This window comes from Podarcis melisellensis (genome assembly GCF_964234715.1).
Source record: "Podarcis melisellensis genome assembly, chromosome: 2".
NCBI lineage: Eukaryota > Metazoa > Chordata > Lepidosauria > Squamata > Lacertidae > Podarcis > Podarcis melisellensis.
The window spans coordinates 116,805,680-116,823,025 of NC_138529.1; the positions used below are offsets into that span (position 1 = coordinate 116,805,680).

A 17,346-nucleotide genomic window follows, 5' to 3' on the forward strand; every position below is an offset into this window, starting at 1 on the left:
AGAAGGCAGAAGCTGAAAGAGATCATTTATAGGGTGCGCACTATCCTGCGCTATCTCTGCAGCTTTCTTTTGGCACCTGGAAGCATAGATTGATCCAAGGTGGGAAGAGTGCACCCAGTTATTCTCTCTGCAGTCTTTACAACCCTGGACAGCATTGTTTTTCCCCTGACCGTGCAGCTCCCAAACCATGCACACAGACTATAAGTTAATACACTCTCCACAGTACAATGGTAAAATGCCATCAACCTGTTCTTTGGCAGATTATTTTTCTGGAGGATTCTCCGAAAATATAACCTCTGCATGGGAAGAAGGCAGCCCTGTTTAGGCAAGTTTTTAATGTTTGATGTTTTATTCTAATTTTAATTTGTTGGGAGCCACCCAGAGTTATTATTACTATTATTATTACCGTACTTCTCTTCCTACCAATGAAACCCTGGTCCCCCCAGCATCACCCAGGCAGGGCCTTCTCACCTGCTCCTGAGCCAGGGATGCCAAGACAGGCATTCTCATTTCAGTGTCAATTAAATGAGGGTTGCCATATTTCAAAAAGGTATTTTGGAGGGGGGCAGAGTTGTTGAGCTTTAAAGGGGGGAGAGTGTTTTTGAGCTATTTCTTAATGAAATTTGCCCAAATCTACACTGCCCACATGGGCTGCCATACGTCCAGATTTTCCGGGACTTTCCAGCGATTCTTCCCCCCCCCCCCCGATGCTGCTTACGAGGGTTAAATACTGGCTATGTCTGGGAAATTCAGTCCTTAGGCCTTATAACAGGGGGGGAAACGTCCATTTTTTAAAAGCCATTTGGGACACGGGAAGCTATCTCTCTGGCACGCTAGATTCCCGTTTATGGATTTCAGTAGTTCTTCCAGGGTTTCTGACACGATCTTTCTGTGAGGGAAAGAATCCAAAAGGAGGAGGACAAGGTGAGGGGGAATAAAAGGCCTTTCCTTAGACATATCTGATTTCCTGTCCCTGAGAAAACCCTCTGAAGGGTTGCTAGGCAGCAGGATTAAGTGAATTGCATTTCAGTTCAGATGAGACCCCTCAGGGGTTCGTGCTGCCAGCTGAGCGCAGGGCGACACGCCAGCAGTGCTAAAATGAATATTATTTTTTTGTGGGGAGAAAGGCAACACTGGAACCGTTCTAGAGAATAGCAAACTGGGCAAGGGAGTTTATTCTCTGTGGAGCAGGGTCTCTGTTTGGGATTAGGCTGCAGGAGATAATCCAGCCTAACTTCACACTTCCCAATTCCATACGTTTCATTTGTTATTGCATTGTTTTGCCACCTTTCCTCCAAGGGCCTTCAGGTGTCGTGCATAATTCTCGTGCTCCCCCATTTTATCCTCACAGCAACCCTGACAGCGGAGGTGGAACATGGCCACTGAAGCTAGGAGCCATTGACAGCCTTTCCCTTCTCTTTTAAAGCCATCCAAGTTGGTGGTTGGGCTGCCTCTTGTGGCAGGCAGTTCCATAGTTTAAGCACTTGGTGAAGAAGTTACGTCCCCAAGGAACATTCACCCAAACCAGCTCAGGGAGTGTCCCGTTCAGGGCTTTTTAATGAGAGTGAAAGCTCATTAAGTAGCAACGCCTGCATCAAATCTCCCTAAAAACAACTCAGGATGAGAACCTAATGCACAAATACACATTTACTGAGAGCAATCTGATAATGATTTAGATCCCTTGGCCATATATTATCTGCGTTTGCCTAAGAATGAGATGCTTGCATGCTCTGTTTACCTAACAATGAATATACCCGACTGGACCCTTCGAACCTGTTTGCTCACATCTGGCTTTCAACAACACACGTAACGAGTGTTTAATGCAAATCTTGCAAGCTTCTGGACCGGGATCAGAAAGAGATTAGCAAACTAGGGAGAAATATGGTGTCCTGGGAGTTATTTTGCTCCCAGATTTTGCTTCAGCCACCAGCAATGGAGGACAGCCTTGAACTCTGATCTTCTTTCTTGGTCATCAGTGCCAGAACAGGATCTTGAATTAGATGGGCCAGCAGGCCCTTCTCATGTTCATCATAATGGCTCCCGACCCTGGCGTGAACCACGGTTCCCAGAAGCCCTTGCAAGACCCAAAGGAGGTTACAGACCAACTTTTTTGTTTGTGCAAAGCCAGCGCCATATACTACAATGTGCATTTAAATCACACTGTTTCTCCCAAGGGATCCTGGGAATTAGTCTATTAAGGGTACTGGGAATTGTAGCTCTGTGGGTGAGCTACATGATTGTTTGAGGGAAGCCATGTGCTTTAAAAGGGTGGGTTTTTTGGTGTAGTTTACTTCTGAGTAAACATCATGGGTGTAGCTAGGTGGGCAAGGGGAACAGCTGCCCCCTCATCAAATAAATAAATACTTAACTAAAAGAAGAAATTGTAGAAGGATTTCGACAGATTTTTCTGAGCACTTGGGGTCGAAAGAAAGTAATTTAAAATCCTGGCTGGGCCCATGGTAGACATTTATAGGATTGCACTATGGTAGACGTGTATAGGATTACACGTTAACCCTTCAAGGTTCCAGTTACAGATAGGTAGCCGTGTTGGTCTGCCATAGTCAAAACAAAAAAAAAAATGCCTTCCAGTAGCACCTTAAAGACCAACTAAGTCAGTTCTTGGTATGAGCTTTCGTGTGCATGCACACTTCTTCAGATACACATATCTTTATCTGTGTGAAGTGTGTATCTGAAGAAGTGTGCATGCACACGAAAGCTCATACCAAGAACTGACTTAGTTGGTCTTTAAGGTGCTCCTTCAAGGTTCACAAGACTTCTTTTTCCCCAAAAATTGCACCACCTCCTTTCTCTAGGAGAGGCATAGGTAAACTCGGCGCTCCAGATGTTTTGGGACTACAACTCCCATCATCCCTAGCTACCAGGATCAGTGGTCAGGGATGATGGGAATTGCAGTCTCGAAACATCTGGAGGGCCGAGTTTGCCTATGCCTGCTCTAGGAAAACAGGTTTGGTGTTGCCTTTGTTTTGAACTACAGTTCCCAGAAGCCCTTGCGAGCCCCAAAGCAGACGCTAGGCACCTTTCCTTTGTGGGGAAACCGGCCAATTTTAAAACAAACAAAAGCCCCACATGCACAAACGGGATGGAACCCGAAATAAGGACAGGGGTTGGGAATTTAAGAAGAAAGAAAAAGAGACACACCCCTAAGCATTGCAAAGAGATAATAAGTAGTATCTGGACTTGCAAACTATGCACAACCTGGATGGAACCCAAAATTAGGACAGGGGTTAGGAAGGAAGGAAGGAAGGAAGAAAGAAAGAAAGAAAGAAAGAGAGGCTCTCGATGCATTGGAAATAAATAATAACAAATGCATAAGTAGGGTGGAACCCAAAATAAGGACAGGGGTTGGGAATTAAAAAAGAAAAAGAGACCCCCCCCCATGCATTGCAAGTAAATAACCATAATTCCTGGACTTGCAAACTATGCACAAGCAGGGTGGAACCCAAAATAAGGACAGGGGTTAAGAAGAGCAATTTAAAAAAGGAAGAAAACCCATTGCAATACTAATACTAATATTAACGTGATGATAATATCCGGGCTTGCATCAACTCTTTTGCTTTGCCCAAGAGGAGAGGAGAGGGGAGAGCGAGCAGATTCCTAGAAAGGAGCCCCAGAGAGTTAGTCTGGCCTCTTCCTGCTGTATCTCCTCCCCCTGCAAACGGAGTCTTGCGAAGCCACTTCCCCCCCCCGTCTCCTTCCTTCGCCTCCGGGAGTGGCTGCAGATCTGGGGGGTCTCCGGAGTGCGGGGGGGGGGAGCAGGTCCCTTCCGGAGGGGAATCTGGGTAAGTTGCACCCAAAGAGGAGGCGGAGAAAAGGCACGATCCTGAGTGGGTGGGGGGAGCAAGAGAGGGAGATCTGGCGGGGGATCGAGTCGCTCTCTTCGCTCCGGAGGGGGGAGAGAGTTCGCTCCCTTCCACCTCTAGTAGCTCCCTGCCCCACAAACTGGGGAACCAGTAGCTCCCTGCCCCACAAACTGGGGAACCAGTAGCTCCCTGCCCCACAAACTGGGGAACCAGTAGCTCCCTGCCCCACAAACTGGGGAACCAGTAGCTCCCTGCCCCACAAACTGGGGAACCAGTAGCTCCCTGCCCCACAAACTGGGGAACCAGTAGCTCCCTGCCCCACAAACTGGGGAACCAGTAGCTCCCTGCCCCACAAACTGGGGAACCAGTAGCTCCCTGCCCCACAAACTGGGGAACCAGTAGCTCCCTGCCCCACAAACTGGGGAACCAGTAGCTCCCTGCCCCACAAACTGGGGAACCAGTAGCTCCCTGCCCCACAAACTGGGGAACCAGTAGCTCCCTGCCCCACAAAGTCGTACAGTGCTTGACAGTGAAGGGCCACACTCCTTTTTTTATTTAAAAAAAATCTCAGGGCCTCTCCAGGTGAGCTTTTATTGCAGGCGTAATGTGCCACATCGTGTGTTAGTGGTTCATTATTTTACTTTCTTTGTTGATGATGTCTGTTTAGGGAAGTTTTTAATGTTTGAATTTTTATTCTGCTTTTAATGCTCTGTTGAAACATGCCCAGAGTGGCTGGGAATTACCGTATTTTTCGCACCATAGGACGCACTTTTTCCCCTCCAAAAATGAAGGGGAAATGTGTGTGCGTCCTATGGTGCGAATGCAGGCTTTCGCTGAAGCCTGGAGAGTGAGAGGGGTCGGTGCGCACCAACCCCTCATGCTCTCCAGGCTTCGCACACCTCTCCGCAAGCAGCAGGAGCCCAGCGCTGGGCTCCCGCTGCTTGCGGAGAGGTGCCTGCATGCCGAAGCCTGGGCGCGCTGAGCTCAGCGCGTCCAGGCTTCGCGGACCTCTCCGCAAGCAGCGGGAGCGCTCCCGCTGCTTGCGGAGAGCTGCCTGTTTGAGGGCTGGGGTCGGGGGAAGCTCTAGCTCTAGCTTCCCCCGCCCCAGCCCCGCACCTGGGGGGGAAATATTTTTTTCCCCTTTATTTCCCCCCAAAAAAACTGGGTGCGCCCTATGGTCCGGTGTGCCCTATGGTGCGAAAAATACGGTATTATTATTATTATTATTATTATTCCATAGTTTGCAGGGCTAAACAAATGGTTAAAAATGGGGGGTGGGGGGAGAAATGGTGGTATTGGTGGAAGGTGCAACAAAAGTCGGACCAACAACCCGCACCCACCCCAAACATTTGTGGTATGAATAGCTATGGGATTTCAGCAAGAGTTTACAGGATTTGCACGGACTGGAAGTGAAGACACAGAACTGCCCCAAAACGTTTGCAGGTCCAGAGAGCATTGAAATCTGGGATTGCATATGGCCATCCTGATAGCACCCAAGATCCTGGGTTCAAATCCTCTGGAGCAGAGGCTCTTTGCAAGAAGGGAGGAGGAGGAGTGGCAGCCCCATTGAAGCCAGGAGGGCTTACTTCCGAGTAGACCCGGCCAGTATAGCCGCTGCATAGCCTGCTTTGTTTTCTAAGGAGCTCAAGTCGGTGTGTGTGTGTGTGTGTGTTTATTTCACCACCACCATTGTCTGATCCTCACTACAACCCTGAGAGGTAGGTCGGGGTGGGAGAGGATTGAGTTGCTGAGACACAGCCAGAGGCTTGAAATCGAATTGAAGCCTGCCCTGGTCTGACGCTTTTAACTGGGCTGCTCTGTTAAAAAGATCTATCTAAAAAAAAAAAAAGCATGTATCTATACACACATGTGCACATACAGTGGTGCCTCGCAAGACGAAATTAATTCATTCCACGAATTTTTTCGTCTAGCGAATTTTTTGTCTTGCGAAGGACGAAATCCCATAGGAATGCATTGAAAATCAATTAATGCGTTCCTATGGTCAAAAAAAGTCCAAACAAAGCCAAATTTGGTACAACAAGAGTTTATTAAGTGCTCTTTAAAGTCACACATACTGTAAAGAGCATTTCAAAATTCAAACCCAGAATTTTTTTAAAAAACAAACAGCAGAGTGGCCCAATGGTCACAGAAAATCATAAAAATGCAGGAAAAAAACCACAAGCTTCCAGATTCTTGCAAACCCCTCCCCAACACCAAGTCCTTGAATTCCAAACACCCCAACCCAAAATCCAACCCCCCCCAAAAAAAGTTTTAAAAGCTTAACTTACCAAATGGCTGCAAAAGAAGTTTTGGAAAAGCTTCAAAAATCACCAAAGTCTTTAAAAACCTCATAAAAGGCTACTATGTACACTGCGTTCTATGAGTTGCTCCTCGAAGTCAAGCCGCAACTGTATTAATGGTGTTAAGAAAAAGGAAACAAACTTGCAAGACGTTTTTGTCTTGCGAAACAAGCCCATAGGGAAATTCGTCTTGTGAAGCAGCTCATAAAACGGAAAACCCTTTCGTCTAGCGGGTTTTCCATCTTGCGAGGCATTCGTCTTGCGGGGCACCACTGTACAGATATGCACACAGAAAAGTGGAACGGTCTCCCTCTGGAGGTGGTGAACTCTCCTATCTTGGAGGCTTTTAAGCAGAGGTTGGATGGCCACCAGTCATGGATGCTTCAGCCCAGATTCCTGCATTGCGGGGTCAGACTAGATGACCCTCGGATCCCTTTCCAACTCTTACCATTGTTCTATGATTCTATGTCTCTTAACGTGCCTTCGGGCTCCCAAGAAAGACGGCAGCCTTTAACCTTCCCCGTTCCTCGTCGATTGCTTATACAGTAATAAAAAAATAATGAACAATTCCTTCCCCCCTATAAAAAGTTAATTTTTAAAAAGCAAAGCCTACGTGCAAAAGCTAAAAATGTCCCACGGTGTCTTGGAAGAGGCATTCCCCTTCGCTTTTACAAAGCACAAATTTCGTTTGGAGATTGTGTGCGGGTATACGTAAATGCATTTAATATATGCAAGGCACTTTGCAGAAAGTAAATTAATGCAAGGCACTTTGCGAAAAGGCATGGTAAAGTTGTGATTTATTATTGGGGTCTCCAATGTGACGCCGCAGTGCCCTCAGGCCCCTCCTCTGACTCCAACCAATGTTCCTTGCCCCTCCCGATTTGTTACTGAGGGTTTTGGGGAAGGTGGGTGGGTTATTTTTCTTTTTGGGTCAAAAGAAAAAAATTCCTTCTGGTAGCACTTTAGAGACCAACTAAGTTTGTTATTGGTATGAGCTTTCGTGTGCATGCACACTTGTGTCACCTGCTTATTTTGTCTAGGTTTTATTTGTTCTTTGTTTTGATGTTACTTTGCGCGTGAGAATACAGACTACTGCAATTTTCCCCATCTGTGAAATGGGCATTTTGTCGCACTCACAGTAGTTCCTGAATTGCCTGACGCACACAAGTTTATACATGTACCCCACACCTTCTTAAAACAAGGAAAGCACATTTTTGTTTTATTTAAAGAAGAAAACAGAGTTTCTTGAAGAAAAGGAGAACAGTGTCTCTTCTACAGATAAGATCTCTGGGTGTTCAGCTATAGTTTGGCAGCGGTACTGATTGCCTAACTGTCTAAAAGGAATTGTCTTAAACCGGGGTCAGCAAACTCTTCCAGCAGGGGGCCGGTCCACTGTCCGTCAGACCTTGTGCAGGGCCGGACTGTATTTTGGAAAAATAATAATGAACGAATTCCTATGCCCCACAAATACCCCAGAGATGCATTTTAAATAAAAGCACACGTTCTACTCATGTAAAAACTCCAGGCAGGCCCCAAAATTAACCCAAAAGCATTTTAAATAAAAGCACACATTCTACTCATGTAAAAACACGCTGATTCCTGGACTGTCCACGGGCCAGATTTAGAAGGTGATTGGGCCAGATCCGGCCCCCGGGCATTAGTTTGCCTACCCATGGTCTTAAAGGCTGCCAAAATGAAGGCGGCTAAACCATTAGTGGACATTTTTTAAGTGTGTGTGAAAAGACTATGAGTTCAGCCCTGTTCTGGTACTGACAGAAAAAAGAAAGAAAAAGAAAATCTCTGGGTTCAGAATATGCTCAGAGGCACCCTGCTCTAACTGAGCATCTTTCGCACCTGGTTCTGGTTGGTGGAGGGCCTGAGAAAAATCAAGTCTGCCCCACCCTTGGCTTCAGCCCTACGCAAACATGTATGATTCATATCACTGAATTGTGTCGAGTGACGTCCTGACAAAAGGAGCTTTTGGGGAGGCAAAACCTGTTCGCAACAAAATGCAAACGAAAAACCGTTTGAGAAATTAATCCGGCTACCCAAGTACAGGGTATGGGAAACGTCAGCAGCAGAAGGGCCGTGAAATAATTAAATAAATTTGTGTTTAAAAATTGGGCATGGCATGGCAGTTGAATAGATTTGGATGGACACTTAAGAGTTCGAAATTCCCACTTTGGCCATAAACCTTACTGGTCTCTATGGGCCAGTCACTATTTTTCTGCCTAATCTACCTTTCAGGGTTGCTGTCAAGGTTGGGAGAAAGCAAGTGCTGTACATGCTAAATTCTAAGACCACTATTCTCCTTGGCTGTTTTGAGGGGTCCCCACCAGCCTTTTATTCACTAAAGCTTTTTTGTTTTTTTAAAGGCTTTGAAACCTCAGATCCCCCCACCCCAAGCCTGGGGGTCTCCCTCTCCCCACCCACGTCCCTGGATGTTCGTTCACAAAGTATGGCTGCCATAAATCCAGAATTTCCCAGATGTAGCTGGGAGTCTCCCGCTGGAAATGGCATCTGGGTGGAATTTCCAAATATCGGCAAAAACGTCCTGGAAAACCGGGGGGGGGGGGTCTAGAAGTGTGGGTTTTGTGTCCTGATTTTCACTTTTTGAAATACGGCAAAAGACCCCCTATTTGGAAATCAGTGTTTGCTCTGAGGGTAGAGAAAGCCATGCTCAACGGCTTGTGTGGCATTTGTGTAGCGATGTTTTATTTTTTATTTTTTTTGCAAAAAGTGGGGAAGTTTCTCCTTGCCAGGGGGAGCGGCTTGGGGTTGCCATAATGGCTACCAAAACTCCTTAAGGAAGAAAATGAGATGGGCTGCTTTCGTTACAATGCAAGGGGATGAGCTCACATCTGCGGCTGAGTTTTCCGAGGGATTTTCTTTTTCCGGAGAGATATTATGTGTTCTCTCCTAACCACTTCCTCCTCTGCTTTTAAAAAATGCTCTGTTCTTTTTCTGTCATTCTTGGTCTGCAGACGTGGCTGAGGATCTTGGGCTTCCTCGTCCAAATTCGGATGCCATCACCCCACCCCTCTTTTTTATAACATTTTTTATTGGTTTTACGAAATTTTATACATTTTAACCATTTCAAACATGAAAACAAAAGGTTCTGTTCAACCTTCGGACCTCCTTCCCTCCCTCAATGGGTTCCACATTCAAGATAAAATTCTCTGCATTTTTTTCGTTTATCCATCTGTTCAATATCCCTGACTATGATTTTAACTGTTTACAATGGTCTTTTAAGGAAACTAAAAATTTACTCCAGTCTTTTAAGAATACTTGATCTTCCTGGTTTCTTATTTTCCTCATCGGTTTCCTTCATTCCATCTCTGGGCTAGAAGCATTCTCGCTGCCGTCGTTGCATACACAAAAAGTCTTTTTTCAATCCTTTAGGCCAAACTCATACCATACATTTAAAGCATCTTGATACCACTTTAAACAGTCATGGCTTCCCCCCATTTTCTTTTTTTTTTGGGGGGGGAAACAATAATTCGTTAAGCGGACAGTCCCCACCCACCCCGAGCTACAGTTCCCACGGTGGATTCACCATGAATCTATCTTTTGGGAATTGTAGCTCTGCGAGGGGAATAGGGGGTCTCCTTTTTTAAAAAAATTATTGAATCATTTTTTCAATACAAACAACAACCACAAAAACCACAACAAAAACCACAATAACACTAATAACACAATGTAACAATTCAGATTTGAATACTGATATACCTATAACTACACCTTTTTAACAATATTTCCCCACCTCTCCTCCCCCTACTTCCCACCACTATCTATCTGCCTTATCGCTTAAGTATTCCTTCCAGATTTCTTCATATTTATCCATTCTTAAATTGCGTCGATATGTGATTCGTTCGTAGGTAACTAGCCTGTCCATGTTGTCAATCCATCAGCTCAATGGGATCCTTTGCAACTCTTCCAATTCATGAAAACAAGTTTTTTTGTTTCTAATATGGCACGGTACGTCCATTTCTTTTGACCCCTTGTAATCGCCCACGTTTCTGGTATATAATTTAGAATTAAATGCAGTTTGCGAATAGGGGGTCTCCTAAAAACTCTCAGCAGCCTGAACAAACCACAGCACCCAGTTGGTTGAGGGTGGTGGGACTGTGGCTACCAAAAACTACAGTTCCCATGATTATTCGGGGGGAGTCGGTGACAGTTAAAGTGGTATAGGAGCGATTTAAATTTATGTTGTAAATGTGACCCTAGAAGTGGGCTGGGTAGTCCTAAAGTTTTGGGGGAATCTGCTTTATTTTTGTTTTACCAATAACCGGAAGTTTCTAGTAAAGCCAGATACAAAATGGCGGCTCAAGGGGCTGGAGCCAATGGCAGCTGCAGGCCACACACCCTGAGGCTGCATCTTGCACTCTGCTTTGGAAGCAGTACGGTGTCGCTAGAAACCGTCATGGCTTCCTCCAAAGAATCCTGGGAACTGTAGCTCGCTGAGGGTTCTCAGTTGCTAGGAGACTCCCATTCCCCTCACAGAGCCACAATTCCCAGGGTGCTTTAGCAATCAGCCCCTATTCCCAAGGAAATTTGAGATTTGTAGCTCTCTGAGGTGAATAGAGGTCTTAAATAGATGAAATTTCCATTCTGGTTCCATCTAGGCCACTGTTAGAAATTAGCCAGGCGCCAGGCGCATTTTGTGCCTGGTGCAGGTTCAATTGCAACCACGTGGAGACGTCTAGATGCTAAGTTGGCTACTGACATCTCCATCTGGCTGGCCTCTCCAGATTTCTTAAGCGGGTCAGCAGAAGAGTTTATTTATTGCATTTATATCCCACCTTTTTCTCCAAATAGTACATGGTTCACCCCCCCTCAGTTAATCCTAATAACGACCCTGTGAGGTAGGTTAAGAGGTTGTGATTGACTCCAAGGTCACCCAGTGAGCTTCATAACAGAGTGGGGATTTGAACCCTGATCTCCCACATCCTGGTCCGACACTCTGACCACTACACCACCCTGGCTTCCTAGAGTCCTTCTGCTGTGGGGCAGCTGTGGGGTAAAAAAATATAGCGAAAGCAAAATGTCACTTAGAGCAGGATCTGGAACATTTTGAAGCTTGAATTTGTTTTATTCTGGATTGTTCTATTTGATGCTTCAAGGTGCTGTAAGCCACTTTTAGACTTTTCCTTTAAAATAGTGAAAAACTTCTGGGAAATGATATATAATGAGATGAAAATGATGTTGAAATTTACATATATATCTGGGTTTCTAGAACTGATCTAGGTGCAGGCTGGACATTTCTGCAGGGCCTCTGTGATTGCTTTTCACCTTCTCAAAATCTACTCTCTGTCTCCCTCAGGAAAAGAGCCACATTTTGCGGAGAACCGCTGCTCCCTTTGTGCATACGTGGAACGACGGACGCTGCGCACCCCGTATAATCCGAGTCCGGGAACGTCGGGGCGAGGAAAGGAAGAGCTGGGCAAACACCTAGGTGCATTCGGGAGATTTGCCACCTTCGGGAGCGAGGGAAATGTCCGCCGAGCAGGCCCCGCGGATCCTCCAGGAAAAGAGCATCCGTGAATTCCTCCAGAGGAAACCGGGGGAAGAGATCAAGCAGGAGTCTCGCGACGGCCTCCTTCAGCAGTGGGAAGCCCAGTGGCAGGAGTTCCTGAAGACGGTGGAGGCCTCTCAGCCGGGACCCCCGCAGCCGCCCGAGGAGCCTACCCCCTGGGACGACGCCAAGGCCTTCCTGGCCTCCTTCGAGCAAGTGGCCGAAGCCTGTCGGTGGCCCCGGGAGGAGTGGGTGACCCGGCTGCTGCCGGCCCTCAGCGGGGAAGCCAAGCACGCCTTTGGCAGGCTGGAGGGCCGGGACAGGAAGGATTATGGGAAGGTGAAGGCGGCCATCTTGCTAGGGGACGCCATCAGCCGGGAGAAGAACCGCCAGTATTTCCGGCACTTCCGGTACCAGGAGGCCGAGGGGCCGCGAGGGGTGTACAACCGGCTGCAGGAGCTCTGCCGGCGGTGGCTGAAGGTGGAGAGGCACTCCAAGGAGCAGATCCTGGAGCTGCTGATCCTGGAGCAGTTCCTGACCGTCCTGCCGCCCGAGATCCAGGGCTGGGTCAGGGAACGGGGGCCCGCGTCCTGCACCCAGGCGGTGGCCCTGGCCGAGGACTTCCTCTGGATGCAACGGGAGTCTTTGAGATGGGAGCAGCAGGTGAGAGACCCCGCTTCCTCTCCCCTCCTGCCCCCGGGGGTGCCGGATGCGGCCCTCCGGACCTCTCTGCCTGGCCCTCGCCACCTCTACTTTGCACTGCCTGACTGGGGCGCGTGCTTGAATTCCGATTGGCAAGACTTAGCTTTAAGCAAATGCCTACTTGCAAAGCAAAATACTGTTGTTTCCTGCTGGATCTTACATTATGTGTGATTTTTTGCTGTTTCGTTCTGTTTGTATGTAAAATTCCCCCCTTTGGGTAATAAGAATAAGAATAAGCATTTTTTTATTTATACCCCGCCCATCTGGCTGGATTTCCCCAGCCATTCTGGGCGGCTTCCAACAGAACACCAAAATACAATAACCTATTAAACATTAAAAGCTTCCCTAAAAAGGGCTGCCTTCAGATGTCTTCTAAAAGTCTGGTAGTTGTTGTTCTCTTTGACATCTGGTGGGAGGGCGTTCCACAGCGCAGGTGCCACTACCGAGAAGGCCCTGTGCCTGGTTCCCTGTAACTTAGCTTCTCGTACCGAGGGAACTGCCAGAAGGCCCTCGGTGCTTGACCTCAGTGCGAACGATGGGTTGAGATTTACAAATTTCAATAAAAACTCTCTCTCTCTCTCTCTCTCTCTCTCTCTCTCTCTCTGTATATATAACCAAAAAGGTGAGGCAGAGAGAGTGATTGGTTGAAGGTCACCCAGATCCCAATGCAGTGCTCTAACCACTACACCATACTGTAGTTTGGGGCTGAGTGGATGCCAGGCTCTTCCCTCCTTTGTTATTGTCCTGCTGCTCCCGCTCCTTGGTGCTGCTTCATGTTCTGGTCCTCCCTACTGTTTCAGGTGGCAACGGCAGGGGTTCCTTTGGCGGCGGTGGCCATTCCACTGGCCGAGGCGGAGACAGTGGCGCCTGATTCTGGAAAGAGGCAGCTGTGCACGGTGGTGAAGCAGGAGATGGATGCCGTCAACATCTGTGAGCATGGAATGCCGGCCCACGGGAAAGAAAGTACCGTATTCAGGCGAATCTAATGCGCCATCAAATTGAATGCGCACCTCAGTTTTCAAAACCTTGAAACCGAAAAAGTATTTGCTGTGTCAGTGGTGTTTTTTAAGCTTGCCGTCGAATCTAATGCGCTGTCAGGTCTAAGGTGCACCCTAATTTTTGCGATGTAAATATTGGAGCACACCACATACATGGGGAGAAAGCAGTAGAAAGATGTGCACTGATCATTGCATTACAGTCCTAATTATTATTACAGTGGTACCTTGGGTTACAGACGCTTCAGGTTACAGACTCCACAGGTTACAGACTCCACTAACCCAGAAATAGTACCTCAGGTTAAGAACTTTGCTTCACAATGAGAACAGAAATTGCATGGTGGCAGTGGGAGGCCCCATTAGGTAAAGTGGTGCTTCAGGTTAAGAACAGTTTCAGGTTAAGTTCGAACGAATTAAGTTCTTAACCCGAGGTACCACTGTATTATTGTGTCATTGTAAGATTAGTGTATAATTTTATAGAAAAAAAATCAAAATTTCTGTTGCTATTAGTGTATACAGCCGTACCTTGGAAGTCGAATGGAATCTGTTCCGGAAGTCCGTTTGACTTATAAAATGTCCGAAAACCAACATGCAACTTCTGATTGGCTGCTGGAAGTATTTATACCCAACTCATCTGGCTGGGTTTCCCAGCAGAACATTAAAAACCACAATAAAAGATCAAATATTAAAATATTAAAAACTTCTCTAAACAGGGCTGCCTTTAGATGTCTTCTAAAAGTCAATATAGTTGTTTATCTCCTTGACATCTGATGGAAGGGCATCCCACAAGGCGGGCGCCACCACCGAGAAGGCCCTCTGCTTGGTTCCCTGTATCATCACTTTTTGCAGTGAGGGAACTGCCAGGAGGCCCTTGGAGCTGGACCTTAGTGTCTGGACAGAACGATGGGGGTGGAGACGCTCCTTCAGGTATACTGGGCCAAGGCTGTTTAGGGATTTAAAAGTCAGCACCAACACTTTGAATTGTGCTCGGAAACGTGCTGGGAACCAATGTAGGTCTTTTAAGACTGGTGTTGTATGGTTTCAGCGGCTGCTCCCAGCCCCCAGTCTAGCTGCTGCATTCTGGATTAGTTGTAGTTTCCGGGTCACCTTCAAAGGTCGCCCCACATAGAGCACATTGCAGTAGTCCAAGCGGGAGACAACCAGAGCATGCACCACTCTGGCGAGGCAGTCCGCAGGCAGATAGGGTCTCAGCCTGTGTACCAGATGGAGCTGGTAAACAGCTGCCCTGGACACAGAACTGACCTGCGCCTCCATGGACAGCTGTGAGTCCAAAATGACTCACAGGCTGCTCATCTGGTCCTTCAGGAGCACAGTTACCCCATTCAGGACCAGGGAGTCCCCCACACCTGCCCACCTCCTGTCCCCCCTAAACCCTTCTGTCTTGTCAGGATTCAACCTTAATCTGTTAGCCGCCATCCATCCTCCAACCGCCTCCAGACACTCACACAGGACCTTCACTGGTTCTGATCTGAAAGAGAGGTAGAGCTTCAGGTATTTGTAGACGGATATTGTGGCTGGGGAGACCCAGCCAGATGGGCGGGGTACAAATAATAATAATTATTATATTATTATCACCTCTCAGTCTCCTCTTCAACAGGCGTCTCTCTCTTCCGGCAGGTGACATCCGACAGGGCGAGAACAGCGGGGAAATCCTTGGGCTCCAGTTGCAAAGAGTGGAGCAGCAGAAGCTGGAGGAAAACTTTGGGAACCAAGGCGGGCCGAGGCGGAGAACGAGAAACCACCAGGCCGAGAAGTGGAAGAAGCCCCCCATTCCTTGCCCCGGTGGCGGGTTCCACAACGCCTCCATCTCGGAAGAGAAGCCCATCGAGAAGAGGAAGTACAAGTGTAACGTCTGTGGGAAGTTCTTCAGCTACAAGTCGAGCCTTAAAATACACCTGAGAATCCACACGGGGGAGAAGCCCTACAAATGCCAGGAGTGCGGAAAGAGCTTTATCCGGAGCGACCTCCTGGCGTCGCACCAGAGAATCCACACCGGAGAGAAGCCCTACAGCTGCTCCTACTGCGGGAAGAGCTTCTGCGACCTGTCCACCCTTATCAAACATCGGAGAATCCACACCGGGGAGAAGCCCTACGTGTGCCTGGAGTGCGGCAAGAGCTTCAGCCAAAAGGCGATCCTGAATTCGCACCAGCGGATCCACACCGGGGAGAAGCCGCACAAATGCCTGGAGTGTGGGAACAGCTTCAGTAGGAGCACTTACCTTACTTCCCATCAGAGAATCCACATGGGCGAGAGAACGTACAAAAACATTGGCTTCTCTGAGCAGTCGGGCCTTATTCACCCTCAGAGAATCCACGTCGAGGAGAAACCCCACAAATGCCCGGAATACAGCCCAAACTTCAGCCAGCCGTCGTCGTGCGCGACACATCAGAAAATCTACGCGCTGAGCGACACTATCAACGTTTTTGAGTGTGGGGAGAAACTTCAACTGGAGGCAGCGTCTTATGAGACTTCTGAGCGTCCTAGCAATTAGCCTCATGTCTGGTCGCCTGCGGTGATTTGAGCTTGCCTCCTGGCGACCAGGTGTGTTCCCCCTTCCAGCAGGGATTAAAAGCCACATTCTTTATAAACGGCAGCACTGTAAATGCTCCTTCAGTGGAGATGCAGACAGGGCAGGGAGCGCGATTTTATATCCTTTCGCATTCTGTTTTGCAACTAGCTGTAGGGCGGCTGCCAGGTTTGAGAGCTGAGGGAGGGATGCCGCGCTCTCGGCGTTTTCCAGCTTCCCTTCCCTTCCTTTGCGCTGGCATTCCAAGTGACCAAGCAGAGGGAAAAGCCATCCCAGCCTTTGCCCTTCGGTCAGCTTGCGTGTTTGATCTGTCTCAATCAATTCAGCCAGCTGACCTGTGAAATATTAGTCATGTATTGTCAGATAATGATCAAGTACAGTGGTACCTCGGGTTACATAAGCTTCAGGTTATACATATGCTTCAGGTTACAGACTCCGCTAACCCAGAAATATTCCCTCGGGTTAAGAACTTTGCTTCAGGATGAGAACAGAAATCGTGCTCTGGCGGTACGGCAGCAGTGGGAGGCCCCATTAGCTAAAGTGGTGCTTTAGGTTAAGAACAGTTTCAGGTTAGGAACGGACCTCCGGAACGAATTAAGTACTTAACCCGAGGTACCACTGTATTTGAAAAGGCTACCTTTTCAAGCCCCCCCCCCTTTTTAATGGCTTTCCTCAACTCTCCAAAGTTACAGCTATTGAGGACTGCATTCCCTTGCAGATAATCTTTTTATTTATTTTTTTGAGGGGTGCGTGCCGGTATTGGATGGGGGTAAAGATCCAAAAGCGGGCAGTTTGCAGGGTTGTATAGCATTCTCTCTGCCACCTCATTTTTCTCCCTCCCTCCCTCCCTCCCTCCCTCCCTCCCTCCCTCCCTCCCTCCCTTTTCCTTGTCCCCAGCTTCTGGTGTCCAGAGGTAGACTGCTGCATATGGAGGCTCCATTGGGTCACCCACATCCCATAGAAATTTTGCAGGCTTTTCCCGTCTTTTTGGGCTACAGTCACACCTCATGTTACGTCCGCTTCATGTTACGTTCTTTCAGGTTGTGTCCCGCGGTGACCCGGAAGTACCGGAAAGGATTACTTCTGGGTTTCGCCGCTCGTGCATGCGCAGATGCGCAATATGAAGTCATGCGCAGAATCGCAACCTGGCGAATCGCAACCCGTGCGTGCGCAGACGTGCCGCTGCGGGTTGCGTTCTTTTCATGTTGTGAATGGGCCTCCAGAACAGATCCCGTTTGCAACCAGAGGTACCACTGTACTTATTGGGAAAACTTCCCCCTCTTTCTCTCTCATACACTTACACACATTGCAGAAGAGGAACTAATCACAGGAAGGTTAGACTAGAGAGCAAAGACTAGAGTGGGTCTGCAGAGGGCCAGATGAAATGAAGTTGGGGGGCACAGCCTTCACACCATTGATTTAAAGTCTCACTTGCGACTGTACCCAGTGAGCATCACTGCA

At 47.9% G+C, this 17,346-nt stretch overlaps 1 protein-coding gene across 1 annotated transcript; it reads left to right on the forward strand.

Annotated features, from left to right (window-relative positions):
- Positions 1–3,671: 3,671 nt before the first annotated feature.
- LOC309364698 (uncharacterized protein) lies at positions 3,672–16,541 on the forward strand. The gene is made up of 4 exons (XM_081902477.1): positions 3,672–3,800; positions 11,448–12,302; positions 13,142–13,271; positions 14,975–16,541. Exons 2-4 carry the CDS (start codon positions 11,619–11,621, stop codon positions 15,847–15,849), a joined length of 1,689 nt encoding a protein of 562 aa, XP_081758603.1. The 5' UTR covers positions 3,672–3,800; positions 11,448–11,618; the 3' UTR covers positions 15,850–16,541.
- Positions 16,542–17,346: the final 805 nt, after the last annotated feature.